The sequence below is a fragment of the Egretta garzetta genome, unplaced genomic scaffold, assembly GCF_000687185.1.
Source record: "Egretta garzetta isolate BGI_Z169 unplaced genomic scaffold, ASM68718v1 scaffold251, whole genome shotgun sequence".
Classification (NCBI taxonomy): domain Eukaryota; kingdom Metazoa; phylum Chordata; class Aves; order Pelecaniformes; family Ardeidae; genus Egretta; species Egretta garzetta.
In genome coordinates this window covers 6009643-6024793 of record NW_009258952.1, presented here as the reverse complement: position 1 = coordinate 6024793, position 15151 = coordinate 6009643, and the positions used below count along the sequence as shown (strand labels likewise).

Below are 15151 nucleotides of genomic sequence, written 5' to 3'. Positions count from 1 at the left end.
TGTCCTGCAAAATGGCATGTTAAGGATGACACTTAGTTTCACCTAGCTTTCCTAAAATAAAAGGTACATCATTTTCAGAGAGTAAGCCACTTAAAGCACTAACCTGAATAATGCAGATCTGAGATTTGTGCTTAAGATGGTACCCAAATCAACCAGGAGAGAATTTTTTTAAAAGTGACTATTATGTTCTCTTCATTTTTTCTTCTGAGTTTTGCATGGGAAGAGTTCAGTGAGGAAAAAAAAGTGGTTTGCCTCAAAGTGGTGGAATCAGCACAAAATAACTGCATTACGTGAACAGAAAGGGTGGGCTGGGAAAGATATTTGAGTGTAAATTAATGTTGATCTTAGCTGGAATAATTTGCAACCTTCAGCATTTACAGCTGCACCAGGGACATGACTGGCTGTATGAGATTTTACACCTGTCAGCTTAATCAGAGACCAAAACACAAAATCTGCTGCTCAGGAATGTTATTTGAATTTGTGAAACTTTTCAGATTATAAACTAATAACGAATTACTTTGGAAACTTACAAATGAGTCATAACTACAGTATTTATATCTGTAGTAGTAGATAGACTTTTTTTCAGTGTTAGTCATAATATTTAAATGTAAAAAAATGTTCAGATCAGCTCCATGAAATATTAAAAGCCAAAGAGAAGCCTTGCTATGCAAGAATAAATGGAAAGTGATACATTAATTGATAGCCACATTAACTGCTTTTACCATTAGTATCAACTCTTTATTCATTTGGCATCACTGGATCTATTATTTCAGACTTCTGGGATAATTTAAATAATGAAAAGAGTCTATTTAAATCTGAAGTGACAATTCTGGCACTAAGTGGCCTTCAGGATGAATCACATCATTACCTAGTTTTGGATCTAACATACTGAGCCATCAAGCAGTTTATCACATCTGTGCTTAGGGCACGATCTGCGTTGGCAGAAGAGCTCTCCTGCACTTATCAGGGATTTTGCAACTCCTTAAAAGTAAAAATTCAGTGAAGGCAGGTGTTTATACATGTCAGCAATACAGTGCAAGCCAGTGTTTTGAAATCTGCTAATGGTTTGACAGCAAAAGCATGAAAACAGACTGCAAACTTCTCAATTTCTTACATTGAGTTTTGAATCTCCTAATTTCCATCAAGCTTTAGACAGGTTTTTAGAACAACTATAGCATTCCATTATTGGTTATAAGAGAATTTTCAAAGCGCTGCCTCATGTCATCCATTGTAGAACAATTTTTAGGTTACCCATCAGAGCCTGCCACTGCAGCACAACGCTAAGGTTTCTGTTGCAATTAAAGCTGCCATACCTGGGGTAAATCTGTAATTCCAGTAACAGACCCTGTCTATATACTAATTCCATGCAGATATTACAATGACTTCCAGATACCTTACTGTTGCCCTTCAATACACTATCTCCTGTACTGGATGATCCTGAAATCTGATATTTCAAGCCTCTGCAGGACCTAATTGTAATGGGAAGGTCTATCACAAATCTTTTTTCACTAGCATGTATGCCACTGACAAATGGGATACCATCCAGAGGGACCTTGACAGGCTTGAGGAGCGGACCAATGTGAATCGCATGAAGCTCAACAAAGCCAAGTGCAAGGTCCTGCACATGGGTTGGGACAACCACCAGTATCAGTACAGGCTGGTAGATTTAGATCAGCCCTGCAGAGAAGGACTTGAAGGTACTGGTGGATAAAAAACTTGGACATGAGCCAGCAATGCGTACTTGCAGCCCAGAACGCCAGTCATACCCTGGGCTGCATAAAAAGCATGGGCAGGAAGGTTGAAGGAGATGATTCTGCCCAGAGCTCTACTCTGCTCGCATAAGACCCCACCTGGAGCACTGCATCCAGCTCTGGGGTCCCCAGCACAGGAAGGACATGGACCTGTTGGAGTGGGTGCAGAGGAGGGCCACAAAAATGATCAGAGGGATGGAACACCTCTGCTATGAAGATGAGAGCTGGTGTTGTTCAGCCTGGAGAAGAGAAGGCTCTGGGGAAACCTTATTTTGGCTTTTCAATATATAAAGAGAGTTTATAAGAAAGATGGAGGGAGACTTTTTACCAAGGCATGTAGCGATAGGACAAGGGATAAGACGTAACGGTTTTAAACTGAAAAAGGATAGGTTTAGACTGGACACAAAGAAGAAATTCTTTATGATGACGGTGGTGAGACACTGGAACAGGTTGCCCAGAGAAGCTGTGGATGCCCCATCATTGGAAGCGTTCAAAGTCAGGTTGGATGGGGCTTTGAGCAACTTGATCTAGTAAAAGATGTCCCTGCCAATGGCAGGAGGGTTGGACTAGATGATCTATAGAGGTCCCTTCCAACCCAAATCATTCTATGATTCTATGAAATGCTCTTTACTATACTGGGAGTTTTGCATGTCAATGTGTTTCTCCACAAAGCATGACTGCCTACTCTTTAACTCATTTGTACTAGAGCAATGTCTAGGCATCCCAAAAAGAAGCCCTGGTACCAAACAGATGGCTACATGGAATTCATACTGGTTACTAGCTCACAAGTACAGACACCTGAAACAGTGCAGTGATTAGTGATCACCAATGGCCTTCTGCTCCAAGTGTGGTTTTCTTTTTTTTTTTTCCCTATGCTTTTAAAAAACAGACTTTACTTGAAATGTATGAATAATTCAAACTGGAACAATTACAGTTTACAAAAGTCATCCAAAATAAAAACCAGTAGAAAACAAATTAGCAAATACAATGGAAAACTGGAAAGTTTCTTGGATAACTATTTGCAATGTTTTTTTGTCCTTTTTTTTTTAAAGTTGTTTGAATACACGCATTTTCTAATGGTGTCAGCAGAGAGCATTTGTGTCAGTATGTTCCTGAGGACTAAGACATTGAAGAGACCAAGCTGAAGCATTGTTAGAAAGCCAACTACAGCTGTACACAATAACAACTACTACAACTGCCAGACCTGGCTGTGTCTTTTCCCTCTTGAGTACTTTGCGACAGAATCATCATCCTTGTATCTGTAGATACCATCCTTATCACCATCATCATCCTTATCTGTAGATAAAGAGACTAAGGCACACTGATCAGGAATTACGAAGTAGTGGCAACCACAAAAACGTACCTCATGTCACTTTATTCCAGACAAATATGTATGCAAAATATATGCACTAGACAACTGATTAGTACATAATGCCAGCAAAGGCTTACCCTGTAGATGTTCAGAGCTTGGAGCATGGCTTCAGACACAAACCAATCTTGATCTGATTTTTTCTATGCAGAGAAGTTGAACAAGCTTTTCTCTCTGGTGATCGTGTGTTCACAATCCTCCTTCTCCACCTCCTCAGTCTGCCTGGCTATGCCTCTGCAGCTCTCCCAGCTCCCATCACTGACTGGACCTCCACACAACTTAGTTAAGTTTAAATCTAGGCAACATCACACCTGCCATGTCTGCCCAAAGGTAGTTCTACAACACTTCCACAAGGTGTGAGAGAATAAATGATGGCCTTCCACACTGCTAACAGTGGCCAACCTGCTCTCCCAGCTTGCTCTGGAGCTTGCTCAAAGCCTGCACTTAAGGGCTGGCTTGCATCCAAGCAGTTCACTTGTTAGATTACTTGACTCCAGGACCAGATGTGCTAAAATGCTTTCAGAAAGAGGAGCATTTTACCCTACGGTGGTCATGGTTCTCCGAGATGTGCAGTAACCTGCACACAATAAGTCTGCTGAATGTTATTATTCAATAATGTGTATTATCATAATGCTCACAATCCCAAATCATGCTCCAGAGTGCTACTGTGCTGAAAGTTACCAGCCTGAGCCTGTGGCATATTAAAGTATCAAGGTCTGAGGGGAAATAGTTTCCCTTTCTCCTTCAGATTAAAGAAACAGAACATATGGCTCTATTGCTTCAAAGGCATTCCTACAGGGCACTGCGTGGTACGCTGGGGACATAGCTGTGTGCACGGTCACTGAAGGACCTGGGAGGAAAGTCACTTAGTCTCCTGCGGTGTTACTGAGACCTACAAAGGAGAAAATTCTCAGGCTGATGAAAAGAAAAATATATGTCCCTGTCATGAAGAAAAGGTCTCCTTGAGGCCTAGAAGTGATTTATATGATGCATTTGCTTCCAGCAGCGGGGAGGCAGCCCAGTTTCACCTGTAAGAATTGAAGGCAAAGGCCAAAGAGGGACTAACGCTGGACAAGTTTTGCTCCGTAATCGGGCTTCACGGTTGCTGTGCTGGGGTTTCGTTGTTCCCTTTCTTAGGCCTGAGCTCTCACTACAGTCTCCCTGGAGCACTTTTTCTTGGAGCAATCCCTTTAGTGCCCAGTGTTAGTACAGAAGGTATCACCATCTGCTTTAGTGCCAGGAGAGCCTGCATTCCAACATGGGCCTTAGAGGTCTTTAGGGAACATAAGGGCTCTGCATACTGCTGGGTGTCAGACATCCTAGTCACGTTCCAGGTAGAAAAGCTATCCTCCACACAACCTTGAGCTTGCGAAGGAATACAAGTGAGAGGTAGCGTTGATAAATACTGATAGTCCAATGCCCGGGAGCTACAGACAAGGAGAGCAGGCACATCCACATAGTAAATTATGCAGAAAACAATCCACAATGGGCAGTCCTCACAAAAAATACTTAGCAGTTAATTTCTCCCTCTAAACTTCTCGATCTCAGCAAGTCCAAGCTAGCAGTTACAGACTAGTAGGAGTCCTGGAAGGATTTGTTGCCATATGGGTGGAGGGAGGAGGTGTACAGGGCAAACACAGAGCGTGAGAGTGCAAGGATGTAAATGCTGTTTATTCTTTGCTTTAAACTGTGAAAAGATGTATCTATGTAAGTCAGTATCTGGATGCTTCATGAGAGCTGGGTATGTTCCCATATGCGTGAAATGCCAGATTTATAAAATGTTTCTGTATTAATCTAACTTTACTTAACAGAGTGAAGAGGCGGGAGAGTTAGAGCAACGCAGACGGCTGCTCTTGTGCCTCTCCTCGGCATGGGAGGCCCGGCCAACCCTGCCGGCAGCAGGCAGGCGGGACAGAGGAGCCAAGGTACTGCCTGGTAGCCAGGGGTGGGAAGCAAGCACTGCGGCCCCAGCCTGCCCGGGCTGCTGCTCCATGCAGCCCTGGCTGCACACAGAGCTGCATCTTACGGAAATCGCATGCAACTCTAATGCGTGCTGCCTTCCAGAGGGGTCCATACGTAGTAATATGCTAATGCGATGCCTTAAAGGTTCGTTAATCTGAAGTAACACCATACTTGTAATCATAAAGCAGTTATTCAGCTCTTTTTGACACACAGAGGAGACTATGCTTGGAATTTTCATCAGGAACACATTAATACACATCCATCTGGATTTTAAGTAAGAATCTGAGGAGAAATTAATCAAGGTCATCATTCCTAACTATTAGGACCTAACTAATTTCTTTTTTTTCCAAAGAACCAAAGTTATTGCTTTACAGTAATACCTGATAGCATTCCCTCATCTTTTATCGTAAGAGAAATATATCAACTAACGTAGCTGAAAAACTCATACCATCCTGTCATTCATTATAAATGACTCCCATACACATATCATCGCTTTGCATATAGAGACTCCAGAAACAGAAGTGAATTGTGAAGCCATGAGTGTATATTATATATCCTTTGCTGATGGAAGAAAAATGAATGCTAATCATCATTACAGTGCCCTTACGCATTATTGCATTTCTCAGAGATGTCAAAAGTAATTTTTTTCATAGTATCATAATATATATAACCTTATTTTGAACCCCCCTCAAAAGTCCACAGCAAAAAACTGAAATGAACAGAAATAAAAAGCCTAAAAGAAAAAAAAAATCATGAAATAAAACTAAAAATTAATTTGATTTTAATTATTTCAATAGAATTCAACACAGACAAAAATAAAAAGTATCTTACTCATAAAAAAGTGTTAGGTAAGATTAAAAAAAAAAAAGGCTTCATGAATGACATTTTCAGCTTCAGTAAGTATCTCTAAAGGAACAGATCTAATGAGATGGTACCATTTTAGTATAGTTTGCAAAGCACTGAACTAACTTTATAAAATAATATGTTCATAATCATTCGCTACCAGCAATTATTACTTTAACATGCCTAGTTATAACATGGACCTGATATGCCACAGAAATGAATAAACTAATCTTTTAAGAGGGTCTGTATAAATACGTAAATACATACCATCTCTGAAGATGCAGATAGGTAAATGTCACATTTCAGTCCTATCATCAAGTTGCTAATTTTCCTATAACACCGGAGCATTTTAACATCTTAAAATATCTAATATGTGTAATTGCTCCATATATACCATTAAAATATTATAGCTTATTATCCCTACCACAGCATAATCAGCATGTTAAATCACACGTTCTCTTCTGATGAGATAACTCTGGTTCTCTTGAGAGCACTATGTCAATGTAGTTATTCCCTCCTGCATACAATTCAAATTCTACTATAGAACAGAGTATGAGATATTTAAATGAAAATTTTCAATACTGAAAACCTAAACTTCTTATTTCGAAGCCCAAATGCAGCTTCTAGAATGTAAATTTTGAAAACACTGCACTATTTTCTACTGTTTAGCCTAGTATATTTCTATAATCTCATTATGAATTTACTATTAATACAAGAAAACATTGTTTATGATGGTACTTAGATCAAAGTATACATTAATAAACATGCGTATTTTCCTTTCATTATGTTAAAAAACTTGTCATACCCCTTTAACATGCTGTTTAAGAAATGTTCCTTCAAGATCTGAAATTATTTGCTATTACATCAATTTGGAATTAATACTCCAAGTAAATCTGTGCAAAGAGAATAAAATAAGCCATCTCTCTTACTATTTCTAAAAGCAATAAATTAAGTATAAACTGAGGGTGCAGTAATTGTAAATCTAAGTGCAGCTCACTCATTCATAAACAGAATACTGACTTCAGAGCTAGATGGTGAGATGTGACTGAATTTTTTCACTGAGTTCGAAAAATGCCAATTACAAATAACATGACTATTATTACTATTACTATTATTATTATATGAAGAGCAACCTATAGGAAATTAGATGATTCGTTTACCTGACTGTATCCCCTACTAAATTAGGATGGGTAAATTAGATTGCAACTGACAGGCGTTGGCATTCATTCGCTTTGCACAGACTAAAAAATGACTGCTGAAGTTAAAAATTTAACCTAACAACATTAAAAAAAAATCTCTAGACTGAGCTTTGAAAAGCCAGTTAGGTCATACACAAATCAAGCAGTGCTTTGGAGATCACTGCTGCAACTCTGCCCTTTACATTTGTAATGTTAAATCAGTCTTCAGCAGTTTATACAAAGACAAAATACTTTCTCCCTAACTTGGATAACAAGAGAACTGTTCTGATTAGAGCTTTCTGGAAAGTGTTGGATGAAAAGAAGATTTTTATTAAAAAACATTAACTTGTGGTATCTGGAAAAATGTGCATCATAGGCCAAAGTTATGACAGACGATCGCCTGCCCATAAACCCAGCCTCTCTATATGCCAGGAAGGGTTCCCTCTGAGCTGGGTGAGCTGGACAGCATCAGTTTTCAGGTTCCTGCTTTGAATTACTCCTAGACCCAAAGACACGTCTACACTGTGGGTTAGACATGTTCCAAATCCAGCTTTGCCTGTCTTCATACTATTTCGGGGCAAGGATGCCCAAATTCTGTGGCTTGCTGGCAACGTTGCCTACAAACTTCTTGATTCCTAACAGCCCAGATGCTATGCACATGAATTGGAAAGCTTAGGCCTGAGCAGGGTCACCACTAGATCTTCCATATTCAGTCCTTCATCAGCAAGAACAGATGCTATGAGCCTGAGGCACAGCCAAGCCAAATTGCCTGCAGTTTTCATGGAAGCCAGTCAAGCTGTAGGGCAGCCTGAACTTCCAAACCACCAAGCAAGGACTTAGAGTTGCTGAGACGGATGCGAGGAATCTGCCCTGAGGTCGCAAGCCTTGGGAACCAGGCAGGCCCTGCTAGTAATGGTGACGCTCACAAGAACGACAAACGCAGCTCCAGGGGCATGCGTTCCTTCAGAAACATCATGTATCTGCAACAGGTTTCAAAAAACCTGAAATTTCTGGCGAACCAAAAGCCTCAGTCTGTGGCTGAGTCTAGTCCTTACGTGCTGCTTCACACAAAGTACAGGCTCTCTTATGCCCCCCTCCCTGTGTACTTCTCTGAAGACTTCTCTATGGCTATCTACAACCACAACCCCACTCCCCTGCACTGCTGAACATGCTCTTCTCTCCCTTGGGCAGACCACGATCTTTCAGAAGACGACAGAGTAGAGTATAGACACAGACAATTACACTTGAGTCTGGAGACGCAAGATAAACTGGCTTGTTATGGGGGAAGTGCAAAGAACCATGCTCATCCAGTGAACGCCTCTGCTTCCATGAACCACCTGGATCAGTATTTTCATCATACACAGCTTCAAAATGAATAAACTGCTATGCTGTACTGTTAAGGCTGTAACATGGCAATTAGCAGAAGATAATCTACTATCCCTAAGATGCAGCTGATTAACTTCCATTAAAGCCAGTGATGCTGACAATCAGGTATGAAAGAAGTAGCTCTAAGTCTAAGTATCTGGCTATGCACAGCAGATGAAAACACACTGAACTTTATTGAATATGCTGGTAAGATACAGTAGTACTTTCTCTTTCTGCTCTGGATAAAATAAAATATAACCAGAAATCAGAAACAGATTTGGAAAATAACTGGCATTGTTATACTTTTCTACAAATCTAAAAAATCAGTCCTATACATGCAACTCGCTAATGGTGTTTCTTATATCCAAAACAATCATATCTTTACATACAGCTACCGTAATGAAAGAAAACACTACTTTAAAATTGAGATGAGAAATCATCTATTTTATTTTAAGTATAAAAAATAAATACTCTGCTAAGGAATGGAAGAAAAAATAAAGCACATTTAAATAATTTCATTGCATTCTAAGATGCCAAATCATCTGTGAGTGGTTTCTTTTTAGATGAAAAGAAATCAAAATATAGGACAGATGTTGGACAAACCACATTTGAGGTCTATCACACACTGGCATTTTTCAAATGATTTTGGCTCATCTATTAAATAAGGTGTATTTTGCTTGATTTTGAAAAGGGAAACATCAGGAAATATTTAAAGGCCAATTGCTGCCAATTAACTTTGATCAGCAAAAGTTGCATTTGAATCTTTTAGATTCTTTTGCCTGTCTGGAATAACACACTATTCTAAAATCTAGCAAAACAACAACTTGATGATTAATGTGTGTTGGCAGCCCCACCAAAAGCTTGCTTAACAGTTGGATTTTAAATAAACAGCTGTCTTCATTATGATGGGAAAGAAATCTGACTGTTTTCATGTTTTTGTGTTATTAAAATATGATCAGAAATTGCTTTTTTCCCTTTTAAGATGAAACAGCCAGGCATTATGGTGACAGTCTCTTTCAGCAGTTTGGATAGTTTTAGAATGATCTCACAAGCATCGCCAAACCATAGCCTACGTAGGCTGCAAAAGTCTTTGGCGTGCCGACACCAGCTCCTCACCGCACGCCACGGGGGAGAGGCAGAGAAACCCTAGCGCATAACAAATTGTACCTGCCGCTGGGGAAGGCGGAGGACCCCCAGTAAGAGGCCACTGAGATGGACAGTGTATACAACATTAATGATTTCCCTCGGGCTTAAGGTAATACTTGCCCGCAGTGAGAAATCTGTGCCCAGCCATTAGCTGTTTATAGAAGCTGAAGTTTAATATTTAATGGCCTGGGCAGACTATTGAATTCTAATGTTTATAGATGCTTTTGCTTTATCCACTTCTACAACTTGTCTACCGTGGTCACAAATACTAAGACCTGTGAAAACAAAACCCTATCATTTAACCTATTGTAACCTTTGAATGCCAGTGCAGACATTTAGTGTAGATATTACTATATAACCTAATGACTAAATTATATGGATATTTTCTAAACGTTTCCACATTAAAACTGTGAAACCAAAAATAATTGTCAAATCATCTAATAACATGTAAAAAGAGACAAATATTAAATCACCTCTACGTGTTTTCAAAGAATAAGCACTTACTTCTAAATCATTAAAGAATAGATGCGTGTCCGCCAAATTGAAAATCATCTCTTCCATTCGGAGTCCAAGAGAGACAGAGGTGGGTGGATCCTTAAAGAAGAAATTAAGCGAGTACACCATCAATACCATGCCTAACATACATACCAGAATACAAACTCAAGGAATTGCTTTTCAAGAGAGATTATTTGATGTATTAAATGCAACATCCACTTGTTCAGTTGAACTTCAGCGACTCTCTAATCCTGTACTATAACACTTACCAGTAACTCTCAAAAATATGACTTTAACTTGACTGATACCTTGATTTTGCAGTGGGACCTCTGTGGTCCCCCTCGTGCATCCCTGGTGTGGGCTCTCTGCCCTCTGTGCAGAAAGAGCAAATCTATTTCACCTGAAACTTCTCCAGATTTTACAACTGTTTACAAGTTTTACGATCAACTGGGGGCATGATAATGCTATTGTTACTCCAAATAAACTCTCACTGGTCACAAGTGAAAGGATTCAATCCTGGGAATACCTAGTGACTTTAAAGCAAATCACTGTGAATGTTTTATTTGTAAATGGCAACTATATTTATAACCACTCCTTGATTCTCCACAAAACCATGCTTTAATTATGCTTTCAGTTTGGCCCACCCATGCAGAGTGAACAAATCTATTGTTTGTTATTAATACATAACACACTAACTTCTCTACAGAAATTACCATAACAACTTATTCCTTACTGAGCTAATAAACTCAAAAAGCATGTTCAGCATTGTGGTTACCAAATGCATTACAGATGTTTGTCTTGTTTTGATTTTTTTTGTGTTTTATATATTTTCAATCTGAAAAATCGAAAAGAAAGCCTAATATACACATTTGATATAGAGTTTCTAGTTTATAATGCCAAGTATATCCAAGCGCACAGAAGCATGAGTTTGAAAGAACATGTTATATTATCTCGTGACACCCTCTATTACCAATGTTAGTTTGTTAGGAATTATATTTTAAATACAGCTGCAGAAGTGACAACCCATATTTTACTTAAAATAAGTTAATATTCTAAACCTGATGACAACTCGAAGTTAAAAACCAAGAGATGCAGTCCCTAGTTTCTTTTTCCACCTCTCAATCAAATTAATAGGTGTTTCAACATGATCTCTGAACTTTCAAACATTTTTCTATAAATACTGGTTAAAAGGCAAAACGTGTCAGTAGCAAAGAGTTGGAAAAGAATGGTGACTTGGCAGTTTGTTTGCCTTCTGGAAATGCCAAAACTGAAATAAAACTAACCAGAAAAAGAATTTTAGAAAGAAGCATTTAGAAACAAAGCCACATAGAACAGACAAAACATCTATTCTTGAAGTCACATACGTTAAGAGTAAATAAGTTTTCTAGTATCAAAAAAATAGCCCCTATAAATGGGAAAGAAAAATTGCATCATGTTATTTTGATAAACTTTGCCCTTAAAAATAAGCTTTCTATTTAAACTGGCACTGCCAAAAAAAAGTATTTGGCTTCTTAATTCAAATGGAAAGACTTTCAAATATAAACAAAAGTATTCTGTCTCTCTGTTTTAATATTGCCTTATTTGTAGACCTACATCTTCCTTTATTTCACTTTTGTAGGCATATGAGGTGGAAAGCAGGTGATATTTTCTCTATAGCTAGGCCTGAGGCTACTTTTCCCACTGACATTCCTGTTTATCTGTGTGTCCCGTTACCACCCCACCATCTTTCATAGCTCGTTAGCTTTTTTTTTTTTAAACCAGACAAGGATTTCTGTGAGCCCTAACAGAAGTGGTCCCACAGAACTCTCTGCTCCAGTTATTAAAAGGAGTTAGATGGTCTAACCCCTAACATCCTAAAATGAAGATCACTACCTACACCTTGATTATCAACTGCTAACCTACAAGTGTAGAACTAATCCCATTCTGAGCTTCCATCCATAAATAGGAGCATCATTTTGAAAATAACGAATCAGGAGACATAACATGATGTTGGTTATGAACCCATATGGTTAATTTTAAATGAATGGCTGTGAATATATATTTTAAGTTTCTATGTACGCAAGATTTAAATTAAACATTTTTATTAAACTTTTTATCACACTTGTGAGTCTGAAAAAATGTCTTTCTGCAAGTCTTTCTGTGAACCATTTCACTCCAAGGTATTTTTAAATGGCAGACAAAACAGAATGGGGATTTCTCTAAAGTAATATTAAAATAATGCCATTTATTAGGTTAATTTAATTAGGAGAAAAACAAATAAGAAAATCATTGGCACCTACTGAAAATGTCAGATTAAATACCATAAAAGCTAAGAGAAGAAACAAAACAGGTTGCTTTTCAAAGAAACCTTAATTCCTTGATTAAACACAATCTTTTTCTATAGAAAGTTCCACTTAGCATAAAAACTGTATTAAGCTGCAGCTCTGGATACCCACATATTTAACAGAAGCAAAAGCTGTATCTGCATTAGGTTTTAAAATGTCTGTGTAGTCACAACCACAGTCTTGCAGCTGCTCTGGTAAAAAGCACAAGAGCCTCGGTAGATTAAGAAACTTAGATTAAACTCCGATGTCAGACATTACAGCGGGGGCTGAAAACTTGAAAAAAAAGACAAAGCCAGAATAAGGTTTTTAAAAAAATAATCCCATACTGAACCTGCTTTTGCAATTTTAAGCCACTAATTGCTAACTAATTATGGTGAGGTGTCACACAATGAGGAGGAAAGCTAACAATCTGTTCTTGTTGGTTGGGATTTGCAGGTTCAGGTGGAGTGTCTTTTCAGGTATGGTCAAAATCAGGTACAAATCTCTGAGGGAGGTACAGTTTAGCTAAAGAAAAGAAATACCAATGTCAAACTGCTTAATCAGGCCCCTTGTTTTGAATACTGGTATGGGAGCCAAAACATTGTCTGTATGTCATTTCTAAATTCTACCGACTCAATTTCTTTGTTTTGTGGAGAAACAAGAAGCTGAAAAACAGGAAAGTTCACTTTGGGTACAAGGCTTATTTTCCACTTAAGCCTACAGGTCACAAATGAAGGGTTAAGTGAAACCAGGCTTTGTTTTTCTCAATCTCTAAAATATATTAAAACACATTAAAATAGCTTATAATTTAAAGGAAAATTCCTTTAAAGCCGCTGAATATAAATGCTTTCACAGAGAATGGAAATGTACATAAAGATCACAGTATTCTTGTGCCAGTACTGAGAGGTATTTCCACCTGCCCTAAGATACTAAAAGAAGGGCTCTGACTTTTTCTAAATTCCAAAACTTCAGTCAGTTGACATCTGGCTCAAAGCATAAGTTTTGAGGTGCTAGAAGCCCTGATGTTAATTAAGGTAACTGATAACTTGATACTTGATCAAGATATCTCTCTCTGTATGTATTAAAAAAAAAATCCAAAGCAAAAGGAAATGTTTTGGTTTATTTCTTTTTTTTTTTCTCTTCTGGAAGTACAAATCATATTTCTATACTAGTTCCATATATTTACATGAAATTCACAAAATTAAAATCCCCCTTAAATAAATATGTAGCTGTTTATACCATGACTGCGCAAACTGAAAAACAAGGGTAGTATTTTGTTCCAACAAAGCTGAAGGACAAAAGCAGGGAGAAAGCAGAGCACAATAGCAGCAAAAGGAGAGCAGGTGATAAAAACAGATGAGAAAGTAAGAATACACAGGAGAGGGTGGCACAAGCAAGAAGTTATGAGGAACAAGGTAGAGAATAAGGAAAAGAAAATCAATCCCTTCAGCAGCAGGGCTGCTCATCATTCATAGTCATTCACCATGAAACTCACTCAGGCATTATGAAAAGAGCTGAATGCCAAGTTGCCAAATCCCCTACTATTTAATTAGGATATTTTGGTTTGTTTGAAGATCCAGCTTTTGTATTTTAATGATTATGTGAGCAGCTTAGATTTAATTTTTTAAAAGGGCATCTCTAGCCCTTATCACAGTGCAGAAACATATGAGAATGTGATGTTAGGTCACTCAAAAAGCACAATACAGGTGAAAAGAACAAAAATTCCCCTCAACATTTTTTTTTTCCCCAGATTGACTTATGATCCAGATTTCTGATTTTAAAGGCCAGAAATCATCAGGAAACACTCTTTAAAAAAATGTGCACCTCCCATTGCTGCAAATAAACCCTACAATTCTCCTATGACAGATACATGTTTTAGCATGTTTGCTTTGAACATTTGACACTTTCTTCCTCTAATGTCTATGGAAATTGCTAACTGTTGTCTGAAGCTGTCAATAAGCCAAGAGAAACTGTGATATGAATGAAACTTTAGGAAAACAAAGCAAGAATGGCACACTTTCATGACTGCACCTGAGAGCCAAGGACATGCACGTTGCTACCCCTCACCAAAAAGGTGTGTTTATCCCCAGCATAAGCACCAATGCCGTCATCCCTCTTAACGTCAACAGTTGGTTGTCATTTAGCAATGCAGAAGTATTCTGTCACATGCCATGCAACCAGAGCCAGCCGGGCGAAAGCTACATCTCAAGTGAACAGTGCCAGCAGCGATGGAGCTGCAATCAGGAGTCACCCACCTCCTTGCAGCATAGGTATTTATATCTCTTCGCAGCTGAATACTAGCCACTTTCCTCAACCTCAAGCATCCAGCAAGAAAGGTGTTTATGTTCAGGCCTCAATTAATGAAACCACTATAGGGAACTAGTAACAAATGGAAAAAATACGCTTGCACAAGTACTTCTATGGCAATGACTAATTAGGCTTTTCCAGCCCTGCTCTGCTGCCCAAAAGCAAGTGGTGAGATTCTGTTGGCACTGGGGGGTTTTGAGAGCACTGGGGTTTGTTCTCCTCATTCTAAGCTGAACTAAACTGTTGCAAATTTGGTGATTTTGGGGTGCTCTTCTGACATGTAATAAAAAAAACCTAATTATATTCCTCAAACAGGTAAGCTGCTATTACAGCAAACATTTCTGAAAATACACCACACCTGAACAAGCAAGAAAGGTTACAAAGAGGTACTGCTTTAGATTTTTGTAATGCAAAAAACTATTAGGAGGAATT

General features: G+C 38.5%; 1 protein-coding gene across 9 annotated transcripts in view; it reads right to left on the bottom strand.

Moving 5' to 3' along the window:
• The window catches only part of EYA1 (EYA transcriptional coactivator and phosphatase 1), an 84777-nt gene that overhangs the window by 27117 nt on the left and 42509 nt on the right, over positions 1 to 15151 (bottom strand). For 7 of the 9 annotated variants that reach the window (XM_035890094.1, XM_009634503.2, XM_035890093.1 and 4 more), the window contains one exon: positions 10119 to 10208. The exons of the other annotated variants lie outside the window; for them this stretch is intronic. In XM_035890094.1, coding sequence (XP_035745987.1) covers positions 10119 to 10208 — 90 coding nt within the window. The remainder of the gene's footprint in view (positions 1 to 10118; positions 10209 to 15151) is intronic. 9 annotated transcript variants of the gene reach the window in all.